General features: G+C 36.8%; 1 protein-coding gene across 1 annotated transcript; it reads right to left on the reverse strand.

Moving 5' to 3' along the window:
• Positions 1 to 1,499: 1,499 nt before the first annotated feature.
• dhx58 (DEXH (Asp-Glu-X-His) box polypeptide 58) lies at positions 1,500 to 11,932 on the reverse strand. The gene is made up of 12 exons (XM_073833264.1): positions 11,837 to 11,932; positions 11,112 to 11,285; positions 10,811 to 11,015; positions 8,674 to 8,864; positions 7,426 to 7,539; positions 7,198 to 7,330; positions 6,928 to 7,113; positions 6,528 to 6,775; positions 4,386 to 4,697; positions 4,088 to 4,278; positions 3,694 to 3,787; positions 1,500 to 2,732 (listed from the first exon to the last, which is right to left on the reverse strand). The coding sequence occupies exons 2-12, from the start codon at positions 11,283 to 11,285 to the stop codon at positions 2,541 to 2,543; spliced, it is 2,040 nt and encodes a 679-aa protein (XP_073689365.1). The 5' UTR covers positions 11,837 to 11,932; the 3' UTR covers positions 1,500 to 2,540.
• Positions 11,933 to 13,295: the final 1,363 nt, after the last annotated feature.

The raw sequence follows: 13,295 nt of genomic DNA on the forward strand, positions 1-13,295 counted from the left end.
TCTGTTAGCAGAGAAGTGAGTTAAAGGTATGTCTGTACATCTGTGATTCAGCTCTTCCTGTCTGTCCGACAGAATTTTAACTTTGACTTTGAATGTCCTTGCTAAAGTCTGTGTAAATGAGCAGCATGTGTTTGTGTGTGTGATTTGTTCTGCGGGCACTGTGTGTGTGTGTGTGTGTGTGTGTGTGTGTGTGTGTGTGTGTGTGTGTGTGTGTGTGTGTGTGTGTGTGTGTGTGTGTGTGTGTGTGTGTGTGTGTGTGTGTCTGTGTGTGTGTGTGTGTGTGTGTGTGTGTGTGTGTGTGTGTGTGTGTGTGTGTGTGTGTGTGTGTGTGTGTGTGTGTGTGTGTGTGTGTGTGTGTGTGTGTGTGTGTGTCTGTGTGTGTGTGTGTGTGTGTGTGTAAATGTGTGCTGTGGGCGTTGCTGAGGCACTGATCCATGCAAAACCACACTGGCACAACACTACCCTTTATGTCAACCCCAGGCCTATGGCTCTGGCTCTCTTCTGCTTTGATTACATTTAACATTACATTCACACAAGAATATTTGGTCAAAGTTTGTTTGTCATCTAATTTGCAGATACTTATTTACTAGTTACTTAGAGAGCCAGCTCCACTGACTTCCCATTTGATTATATACACATATATAATAAAAGAAATAATTTACAAAAAAATTACACAAACACAACTGGTATTTCTATCATTATGGGGACATTCCATAGGCATAATGGCCCTTACACAAAACTTTATGCATTTTTAGATTTTCAAAACACTTCATCCTGTATTATTTATGAGCTTGTTTCCTCATGGGGACCTAAAAATGTCCCCACAATGTCAAAATGTACTGGTATTACTATCCTTGTGGGGACATTTGGTCCCCATAACGCAGTTAATACCAGCACACACACATCTCACTTAAAAACAAATAAGTATAATATATATAAAAAAAAATATACAGCAGCATAATGTACTTGTTATGCTCTAATTGTTCATAACACCACTAATGGTTGTCACCCTGAGGCCTTAACAAGGCTTTTTGTATTCAAAAGAAAGAAAAAACCTGAGCAACTGACCTCCTGGAAATCCGGTTTGTTTTGAACCCATGTGCCGACTGAAAAAACACAATGGCTAAGGAAGACGAACTGTGAACATAATAGACTTTTATAATAACAGGCGTCACTTATTTTGTTCCTTCTCAGCAGGTTTGTAAAAGTTAAACCTAGAACAAACCAAAGAACGTTTAAACAAGGCAAATAAGAACTAATTAACTTGGGGAAACTGACAACAATTAACACGAACGGAAAGCAAGACTGCGTGGCGCCATCTTGTGGCAGACGCCAAATAGTAGCAAAAATCAATCGATCTGAGAAACTCCACGTCTTGAAATATAGTTTTGTTTTCTCATGTAAATCTGACTAGTCTTTCCTCACACACCGTTCATAACAGTAAGTATCCACTTGTGTAGCAACTACAAGGATGAAAACACGTCAAATACAGTGCATAATTGTTTTATTATATATTTTTCTAAATGTAGGCTAATACATAGACTTTCATGTTGTAATATAGAAAAGGTCAGTCGTTTGAAAAGACATTCATTTTTCTGTTTTGTGAGAAACATAATTAAGTGCTATAAACAAATCTGCAACCAGTCTAAATGAAGGTTTACAGATTTTGTTGTGTGTTCATGTTTCTCTTCATTTGTAAGTCACGTCACTTAGGATAAAAGCATCTGTTAAATGAATATATGTAAATGTTCAAGCAATCTGAAAACGATGGTCTGAGAATACCTGAGCTCAATTAAGAGCTTCAGGTGCATTTAGAGAAATATTGCACAGTATGTCAATGTCAACACTAGCTAATAAACAGAGCAGCAGAGTCCTGATCCCAGAGATGTCTAATAATAATAAATGAAAATGTTAAAAATAAATATACAGTCAAAGCATTCAACACACATTCAGACACATCTTTCTCAGATAAAATCAAGCAAAACAAAACTCTCACACAACAGAAAAGTAAACACTACCATTTTAAAAACTATGTTTTGAGTACAAACAGCTACCAACCACAAAAGCATCTACTGCTCCCAAAATCCATGAATAATCAGGATGGATCATTTCATATTTGTGACACTGAACCACAAAGCCAGTCATAAGTAGTATATTTGTAGTAATAGCCAATGTTAGCCAATATATTGTATGGGTCAAAATTTTTCTTTTATGCCAAAAATCCTTAGGATATTAAATAGAGATCATGTTCCATGAAGATATTTTGTAAATTTCCTATTGTAAATATATCAACACTTAATTTTTGGACAACTTTAAAGAATTTTCTCAATATTTAGATTTTTTTGCACCCTCAGATTCCAGATTTTCAAATAGTTGCATCTCGGCCACATCTTGTCCTATCCTAACAAACCATACATCAATGAAAAGCTTTTACCAATTTAAAAAATCAAGCCTTATGTACTGTTACACAAGTACTCACTGTACACAGAGAAAATCTGACACAGTGACCCTTACAGTGTTTTGACTGAGTTTAAATGTTGTTAGTCATCTAAGTCTAGGCCAGGGAAACGGCTGCTCATGTCATCAATAAAGTCGAACGCTTTTACTTGGAACTCAGTATCCTTCCAATACTTGGGAGTTTTTGTGCCTTCAGAAGTCTTCAAGGAAAAGCTTTTTATTTTCAAGCAGGGGAGTATTACCACCTTCTTGAACTTAATCTCCATTCCCCAGTCCTGAGAAAGAGAGAGACGGAGGGATGAAGAAAAGTAGGTCAGTAGTCTTAAAGGAGTAGTTCACTTCCAGAACAAAAAATTACAGATAATGTACTCACCCCCTTGTCATCCAAGATGTTTATATCTTTCCCTCTTCAGTCATAAATTCTTTTTTGAGGAATTTTGAGGATTTTTCTCCATATAGTGGACTTCTATGGTGCCCACGAATTTGAACTTCCAAAATATAGTTTTAATGCAGGGCTCTAAACGATCTCAGCTGAGAAATAAGGTTCTTATCTAGCAAAATAATTCATTATTTTCAGAAAAAAAATACAGTTAAATGCAGTTAGGCATGTCGAAAAACTCCCATCTCATTTTTTCCTCCAACCTCAAAATCACTCAACAGTGTTTACAAAGTGAACTTGCAAAGAAGGTCAAACGCAGTAAAACAGCGATGTAGGGTATTTTGAAGTTGGAGGAGAAAATGAGATGGGAGTTTTTCGACATACCCTAACTGTCTTAAACGGGACTGCACAGAGTATGCATGCAAATGGCAAAGCTAGACAAGATGAGCATTTGAGGTTTAAAAGTATATAAATTTCAATTTTTTTTTTTTTTTTTTTTAGAAAAGGACCAATCATTTCTCTAGATAAGACCCTTATTCGTCAGCTGGGATCATTTAAAGCCCTTTGAAGCTGCATTTAAACTGCATTTTTAAACTGCATTGCAAGTTCAAACTCGGGGGCACCATAGAAGTCCACTATATGAAGAGAAATCCTGAAATGTTTTCCTCCAAATACATAATGTCTTCACGACTGAAGAAATAAAGACATGAACATCTTGAATCACAACAGGGTGAGTACATTTATCTGTGAATTTTCACTCTGGAAGTGAACTACCCCTTTTAAGAATTTGTTCCTGTGTTTAGTTGGATACATTTATAATACAACATGTGATCTATTCTTCTTCTTCTATTCTTTACCTTTCCACAGTTCCTGCAGTTGATAACCCGTCCAGGTTCCCAATCTTCAAAGCTCCTCTCCAGAACGACCGGCCCACCTGTTCTATAGTGCCTCCTATGAAATACACCAGTACATGTTTGTTTTTGATCATGGTATGGATAATTGACTTCATTGTTTTATTTTGAGCCAGGACATGTTTTAATATAACTTTGATTGTATTCATATCAAAAAAGAAAGCCCTAGGATGGTTTAAGGCTGAGTAAATCATGGGCTAATTAATTTTTGGCGAACTATCCAACTTTTGAATGGTAGTGTACTGTATTTCTTTACACACTATCTTCAGCTGCACTTGTTTCAGAACTTGTGTCTGTTTGGTCTGTGATATTGACTGTGATGTACTCATGAACAACTCACTCAAACTCGGTGTTGATGTTGACATGGTGTGTATTTTCTATTTTTCTGAAATCTTCTCCAGTGCAGACAGGCAAGAAGCATCCTCTGCATTGAAACTGAACCTGACCAGGACTGTAGCGCTGCTTCTTCGCATCCTTTTTCCTCTCCGTCTGGATTCGAATCATAACAGCAATTTGTTGGAGCTCGGATATCTAGAGACAGAAATAAGACCTTATTACAAAATGTGTTGGAATTTTTTTAGGAATTTGAAATCTAAATTCTTCAGGTTTTTCTATTATTTGAAATTGCAATTGCAAACCTTTAGTCTGAAGTCCCTTGGACTCATCTGCTGCACTTGGTCAATGGCTCTTGCAGTCAGACCTTCGAGATACTCATTGATAAGTTCCCTGCGTAGTTCACGCCCACCTTCTTCAGCTACCACCGAATAGACGCTGTTCATAGCTCGAGCCCGCCCACTGGCCTGCTGCTGAGCAATCTCATTGGTCAACAGCCCGTAACGTACAACTAAGTTGCATTCTGGAATATCAAGTCCTTCCTCAGCTACACTGGTGGAGATGAGGAGATTGAGTATTCCTTCTCTAAAATGTTGTATGGTTTCCTTTTGCTTATTCTAAGAACAAATACAAAAATGAAGACAGAAATAAGAGGCAGAGGAAGTTATTGCTAAATCAGTGGTGTTCTGAAGTTTTGTTTTTTTTTCTTTTAATCAAATGTAAATTTATGTACCAGTCACATTTTCTTGGTTACATAAACAGAAAAAGAAAAAAAAACACCTGTTTTGACATTAACAATGTAATCAATATGACACTTATTATAGAATTACTCCACTTCCAGAATAAAAAATTCTTGATTCTTGATAATTTTCCCACCCCCATGTCATTTTTTTCTTCAGTTTCAAAGAAATTAAGTTTTTTGAGGAAAACATTCCAGGATTTTTCTCCATATAGTGGACTTTAATGTAGATCAATGGATTTAAGGTTAAACGTTCAGTTTCAGTGCAGCTTCAAAGGGCTCTACACGATCCCAGTAGAGGATGAAGGGTCTTATCTAGCGAAAATTAATTTAATTTTCAAAAAATAAAAATGTATATACTTTTTAACCTCAAATGCTTGTCTTGTCTAGCTCTGTGATGCACATGCGTACTCTGTGCACTCCAGTTCATGACAGTTAGGGTATGTCTAAAAACATCTCATTTTCTCCTCCAACTTCAAAATCATCTGGCATCGTTTTTCACCTTTTTTTGTAAAGGGCGTTTGACCACCTTTTCACATTTGTTGGTTTTACAACTTTGTCGGTATTACTGCAGAAATGTAGGAAGATTTTAAAGTTGGAGGAGAAAATGAGATGGTAGTTTTTTGACATACCCTAACTGTCTTGAACCGGATTGCACAGAGTATGCATATGCTTATGCAGAGCTAAAAGGGTTAAAGAGTATATACATTTTTCACTTTTTTCGGAAAATGACTGATTATTTCACTAGATAAGAACCTTATTTCTCGACTGGGATTATTTAGAGTCCTTTGAAGTGTCATTAAAACTGCATTTTTAACCTGCAATCGGTTCAGCACCATTGAAGTGCACTATATGGAGAAAAATGTTTTCCTCAAAAAACTTAATTTCTTTGTCACTGAAGAAAAAAAAAAGAAATGAACATCTTGGATGGCATGGGCTTCAATAAATTATCAGGACATTTTTATTTTGGAACTGAAGTAATTCTTTAAAGCCGATTATGAATCTCATCAAGTTTTTAAGCATTTTACATTAATTACAATAATAACTCAAGTCAGTAACAACTTAAACAACATATTTTATTTGTGAACTTATGTTCTTTTCAATAGTTAACTGGGTAAATATTGGTCACAGACACAGATTTACTTTTATTTACTCATTAAAACTCCCACACCATGTTTTCATACCATGTCATGTCTTATTTTGACGTAACAAATTGGTTGTATCTAAGTGTGAGTTCTTTTTTTATTCCATTAATGTTCATTTAGACTGATTGCGAACATCGAATGTGCATTAACACAAGAGGCGGGATTTATCGCATGAACCAATCACAGCCGAACATAACCAGTCATATCCAATCATACCGTGTTGGAGGCATTGCCTCCTCTCACGTGACTTTCCCCCGTTCATTCTCAATTACCCCCCACCAAACTCATGGCACTCTTTAGGGGATCTGTTAAAACTCAGTGGGCTCAGGGGGAGTCGAAAGAAATGTTGCTTTAGAAAAACTAGTGATTTATACACTTTTTAATGTTATATTTTGTATTAGGTGTTTTATTAGGTGAATTTTTTTCCCATCTAATATTTTGAAGAGGCACTGTCACGTCAGAAGAAACGCCCCCTTAAAAATGTCAGAATTAGTCCTCAAGTAAACAGGAATAACATTGCTTTTTAAGGAAACAATTTGAGATGTTTTCTTGATTGAAAGTACCTGCGTCATGTGATTTGCACCTGTACCCGCTCCAGTGAGAATGCCAGCTGTGATGTTGACTTTCTGCAGCTCAGGGTTAGTGTTCACCCAGTCATACAGACAATGGGTGCCCCTGCGGGTCTTTGAGAAGAGGATACCACGAGACTTTTCATTATGAAACTCATCCTGCAATGTGTGTTGCAACTTGGCCAGTTTGGGGTTTTCGTAGAGGGCATTCGATGCCAGCTGTTTAAGCTCCACGCGGTTCTCTGGACAGAAACAGAAGAGCAGAAATTTTTGTTAGAAAGGTAATCTAAATGTAATAAATGAAACACTATCAAAAGAAAATGATGATTTTTAAGGGGTTAACTGTCCCTGTTAGCATATCACAATAGTCAACGGCACAGTAAACACTCCACACCATCAAAAACTCCCTGGAGAAAGTAGTCTGTTACATCCAGCATTCTGGTTTTCCTTGAATTGTAGAACTCGTCTAGAACCCGGAACGCATCCACCATGCGAACGGTGTCATTAATGAGAAGAGCGTCGTTGTATTGTCGCAGATGCAATGCACACTGAGCAATCAGTCTGCTTTCTGTCTTTACACCTGACACACAAACACACCATCAAATCAAGTAATTTTTTTGCAAGGAATTAAGAATGTACAACTGAGAGTTGGAGTGACAGTAACCTTCTTTCTCTAGTTCTACCACATCAGCTTCATATTCCTGGGTGCCCATCTCTCGCAGGCTGCGACTCACAGTTGGTGGCATAAACTCATGAATCATCACCATCATCATCTTCAAGTGGTCGCCAAATGGATCCTGTAGCACACAAACAAACATACACACTTATTGGTCTTTAAAGCAGTTGTACAGTAGAAACACATCTCAATCTGAAAGCACTCAGAGGAAAGTACCAGAGGTCTTTTTTCAACAATGTCATATTGCTTTCTGGGTCTGGGAACGACTTTCTGCAGCACTGGTGTAAAATTCTTGGTGGACACAATTACTGAATCCAGATTGGCACAGATCTGAGAATGAGAGAGAAAAAGAGATATATTTATTAGTTCACAGGAAAAAATACATTTGTTTTCAAATGATTTTAAGCCTGTGTTTGTATTAAAGTGACAGTTCAACCAAAAATGTAAATTCGGTCATTAATTCATGACATAAGACCTTAATTTATCTTTAGAACACAAATTAAGATACTTTTGATGAAATCTGAGAGCTTTCTGACCCTGCATAGACAGCAATGCAACTGACAAGTTTAAGGCCCAGAAAGTTAGTAAGGACATTGCTAAAATAGCGCATGTGCATGTGTCAACAGCACCACACACATGCGTTGTGGTACTCTTGTGAATGCACGGCAGAGACTGACACAGAAAAGAAGAATTGTTGAATAAAGTCGTTATTTTTGTTTTCTTTGCACACAAAAAGTATTCTTTCAGCTTAGTGAATTCACGGTTGAACCACTGATGTCACATGGACTATTTTTAAAAATGTCCATACTGGACTGTTGATCAAAAATATCTTAATTTGTGCTCCGAAGACGAATGAAGGTCTTACAGTTTGAAATGACAAGAGGATGAGTAATTAATGACAGAATTTACATTTTTCATTTTTCAGCTCTTTATTGTCTATTATGGGTCATATATGTGACCCTGGACCACAAAACCAGTCTTAAGTAGCACGGGTATATTTGTAGCAATAGCCAAAAATACATTGTATGGGTCAAAATTATTAATTTTTCTTTTATGCCAAAAATCATTAGGATATTAAGATCATGTTCCATGAAGATATTTTGTAAATTTCCTACCGTAAATATGTCAAAGCTTAATTTGTGATTAGTAAATATGGCTAAGAACTTCCTTGGACAACTTTAAAAATATTTAGATGTTTTTGCACCCTCAGATTCCAGATTTTCAAATAGTTGTATCTCGGCCAAATATTGTCCTATCCTAACATTTATTCAGATTTCAGATTATGTATAAATCTCAATTTAAAAAAATTGACCTTTATGACTGGTTTTGTGGTCCAGGGTCACATATCTGATATTAAATCTTAGCTATGAATGTGGAAACATGACTTGAATCGAACTTCTTGCATATTTTTATTAATTGTGCTTTAGTACCCAGTCATAATGTGCACTGTACATTTAAACACACCTGCAGGACATGTTCAACAGCTTTATCCAGTGTCCTATTTCCTCCTGTACCAGGTGATGCTGTGAGGCCCAAAATCTGAGGCAGATTCCCTTCTTTTCTCACTTTCTTTTCAACATAGCGGCCCATGATCTTATTATAGACGGCCTCCTTTTGTGTATGGTGACATTCGTCTATTACCAGCAGAGTGAAGTCTGAATAGAGACAAATGAAGGGTACTGTTAAAAAAACTGCATATTAGTACATTATGTTTTCAACCCAAAACGTTTACAAGATCAACTAAATGAAGTAGTCATTGAATGAAAGTGCCTGAAGGATAGCTCAAGCTAAAATGAAAATTGTGTCATTAATTTCTCACCCTCATGTCGTTCCAAACTGTAAGACCTTTTTACCGCTCATCTTCGGAAAACAAATGAAGATATTTTTGATGAAATCCGAGAGTTTTCTGATTCTGCATAGACAGCAATGTAACTGACAATTTCAAGGCCCAGAAAAGTGGTAAGGACATCGTTAAAATAGTCCATGTGACATCAGTGTCAAAGACACAGAAAAGAAGAAATTGTTTAATAAAGTTATTTTTGTTTTCTTTGCGCACAAAAACTATTCTCGTAGCTTTGTAACATTATGGTTGAACCACTGATGTCACATGGACTATTTTAACAATTTCCTTACTGCCTTTCTGGGTCTTGAAGGTGTCAGTTGTGTTGCTGTCTATGCAGGGTCAGAAAGCTCTCGGATTTCATCAAAAATATCTCAATTTGTGTTCTGAAGATGAACGAAGGTCTTACAGGTTTGGAACGACATGAGGGCGAGCAATTATTGATAATGATACATTTTTAGGGGAAACTATCCCATTAACCTTAAATATTGTCTACCTTATATTTTTATTTTCGTATCCTTTTCTGTAAGCTTTTCAACAAAATGTTTCAAATCATGATTTGTTTGATTTTGTAATTTTACAGCAATTAACATTAAAGGGATGAAAATGTGATGTTTATCTGCTTACCCCGAGGGCATCCAAGATGTAGCAGACTTTGTTTCTTCAGTAGAACACAAATGAGGATTTTTAAGTCTGTCAGTCATATAATGGCAGTCAATGGGCTTTACGGCTTTGAGTCAAAAAAACATACACAGACAAAACCAAATTAAACCCTGCGGCTCGTGGTACATTGAGGTCTTAACACACAAAACAATTTGTCTGTGCAAAAAAAACTAAACAGTATTTATATCATTTTTTACCTCTGATCCACCGCAATATCCAACTTTCCTGAGCATGTTCACAACAGCTCTGGCATAGTAGATGCATAAACATATGTCACTCAATGTTTACACAGAGAGATTGTGGGTACGACGGCTACTCAAAATGGTAATTACTTGCGCTTATCTTGATTGATTAAAAGATTACGTTTGTTTGCTCGAACTCATCCGGGAGTGTTGACTTTTCACTGACTCCCAACTTTTGAGCCTGATCGACTGAAGTTATGGTTGCTTGCTCTTCGTCATGCGCTCAGGACAGTTGGACACTGCGGTGGATCAGAGGTAGAAAATGATATAAATACTGTTCAGTTTCTTGCACATACCAATTGTTTTGTGTGTTAAGACCTCAATGTATCCTCACAAGCCACAGGGTTTAGTTTGGTTTTGTCTGTGTAATTTTTCTTTACTTTCAAAGCCCATTGACTGCAATTATATGACTGACAGACTTCAACGGTTTGAGTTAAAAATCTTTGTTTGTTTTCTACTGAAGAAACGAAGTCACCTACATCTTGGATACCCTGGGGGTAAGCAGATAAACATCAAATTTTCATTTGTGGGTGAACTATCCCTTTAACATCAAAATTAAATATACAAAATATTTATGTACAACAAACTAACCAATAAAAAAACTATTCTAGAATGGGTTAAAGTGGTGCAGATTTAGCCTAAATTATGCTGTCACTTAGGTGCTACTTGGTTTGTAGTTACTGATGAACTTGTTTTTGTTTGATAATAGTTAAGAACAAGTTAAAAATGGCAACCAAAGTGTACCGTAATCATGGAGAAAGTCAAGTTTTCATTCATGCGCTAATTCATGCATGTGTAGAACTGTTGTAAGGCATTATGTATTATATATAGAGTGTCATGCAGAATCATCTGTTACCAGTGAGCTCCACGTGTTTTTCTTCCTCCGTGTTGGTCAGGGCATTCTCCAAGATCTGAGCCGTGCAGATGACCAGGTCTGAGCCCTTGACTAGAGTCCCAAACAAATCTTTCTCATTACTGTCCCCACTGATAGCTGTTACCTTGTATCTACTCGCAAGAAAAGGGTTGAACTCTTTTGCAAAGTGCTGGTCTACCAGATGCACCTGAGAACAATGGATATTTAGACACAATGTAAATCTAAAGACAATAAGAGTAATAGAAAGTAAAAAAAGCTTATGCACAGACCCGGCTGGCTTTACCTTGTTGACAAGCACTGCCACTTTGGCATTGGCTGTGGTCTCCAGGTGGTTCTTTGTGACGTAAACCGCAGCACGGGTTTTTCCTCCACCGGTGGGAAGCCAGATGATGCTGTTCTGGCCTCTGAGTGCTGCCTGCACCACCTCCTCCTGGTACGGTCTAAGATTGAAGTCCATCTACGCATATAACAGTCAGGAAAACAAGGTGCAATAATGACAGCTATTTACATTGTCAAAAATGTTTAGTATTCATTTTCACCACACATACTAAAATGGTTTGACTAAAATGGCTGACACATTTCCTGAAGCTTCAGGCACAGTAATGCATTTGATTAGTTATGTGCTTAATAAGCCCTTTCAAAAAAAGGTAATCATACATTCAGATCATTACAGATTAACCAGTATAATGGATAAATGCGATAATGAATAAACTGATCCAGTGCCAATCTGAAGATACAGTAAGAAACAGGTAGAATATAAATTGTGCAAACCAGAGAGAATGTTTTAGATCTTTTCATAGAAATTCTTACAAGCATTTAAGGTAAAACGCTAGTTGTTTCACTATTAATCTCTGTTAAGTGAAAATGAACCACTGGTGGTGTCATTATTTATAATTAATCTTAAAATGAAGTTACAACTTTGCTTATGGTTTTGTATTGAAAGACTATAAACTAAGATCAAATAACTATATCTGAACAAATCAGTTTTGTGTCAGTATGTTCACTCACCTGTGCTGCCGTCACTGTAGCGGTGAGGGGTCTGTGTGTTACTTTGACAGGCTGAACTTCATCTGGTCTTTAAAAACGTTCCCTTTGTGAGCCTGCTGAGCAGAAAAACGAAACCGAAAACAGAGAAAGGGCCCGGCAGGAGGAGATGAATGACATACAACACAATAGGCTCCAAATTCAACGACAGCATGCATCAGTGGGCTGTTAGTAAAAGAAATAATCAAAACTTTGACTTTTTGTCTGCTGTTATCAGAGCTTTGTTTTTCTTTGATTACTCCATGGCACAGCGGTGATGTGAACTGAAATGTAAATGAAACATGATTCATAAATGTGGAGAGCAGAAGCTGGAATGAGGGCACAAGGCAGTAATAGAGAGACCTTAATGGGGCCCCATTTCACAGTCTGATGTTAGGAAATCAAAACTGAACAAACTGCCTTTGTCATCTGCCTGTTAGTCATGCTCTGATCAAAACATTATATATTTTTATATATTATATATTATATATATATAAACATTATATATTATATATATATATATATATATATAAACTACACATATAAATATATATATATATATATATATATATATATATATATATATATATATATATAGATATCAAAATAATGTTATTCATATACTGATCAAAACAAACACGTTTTAGGGTTGTAACGGTATTGTAAATACCGTCATACCGCAATAACAATTTTTTTCGATACTACCGTGGTCGCATGACTCGATAAAACGATAGGTCTTCTGAGAAAAGTTTGCTCAGGCGAATGGAGCGAACGGGAGGTAGCGGGAACTACAATTCCCATCAGCCCAGGCGTGGCCATCATCCTTTGCGGTTTGTTGTCGCTACAGACTGTATCAGCAAGGAAAAGAGATGGAAATGGTCGAACCTGCTCCGTCTGCAGTGCGTATGAGTTACATATTCTTTTCAGCACCCATGTTAACGGATTAGAGCGTTCACACTGCACGCGGTTGCTGTCCGGCAGTACGTCCTAGAAGCGGTGCCTTTGAAGCAGTGCAGCGATCGTTTCGGCACCTAGTCTATTTTTTGCTGCGCTGTATGCGCTGAATTAATGTTACAGTGCATTGTTCGCTGTAAAAATGAACATGGATTGACACGGAAATGTACCATAAATGCATATAAATGAAGTCTACTGTGTTTCACAGTCAACACGTGGCTTTTTGGCTATGTTTAAAATAAGGAAAGGTGTTTAAATAAACTAGGCAACATAATAGATGCACTTGTCCAGGTAGAAAAGTTCTTTAAAGGATTGTTTTTAATAAAGATGTAATGCGAAAGAAAGGCATGAGAGCCTACTGCACTGAAAAAAATGCTTTTCTTACTTAAAATTTTGTCTTGTTTCCAGCCAAAATATCTAAAAATTCTTAAATCAAGAATGATTTTCTAGACAAGTAAAAATTGTCTTGTTTGTAGTAAAAACAAGTCAA

This window comes from Garra rufa, chromosome 1 (assembly GCF_049309525.1).
Source record: "Garra rufa chromosome 1, GarRuf1.0, whole genome shotgun sequence".
NCBI lineage: Eukaryota > Metazoa > Chordata > Actinopteri > Cypriniformes > Cyprinidae > Garra > Garra rufa.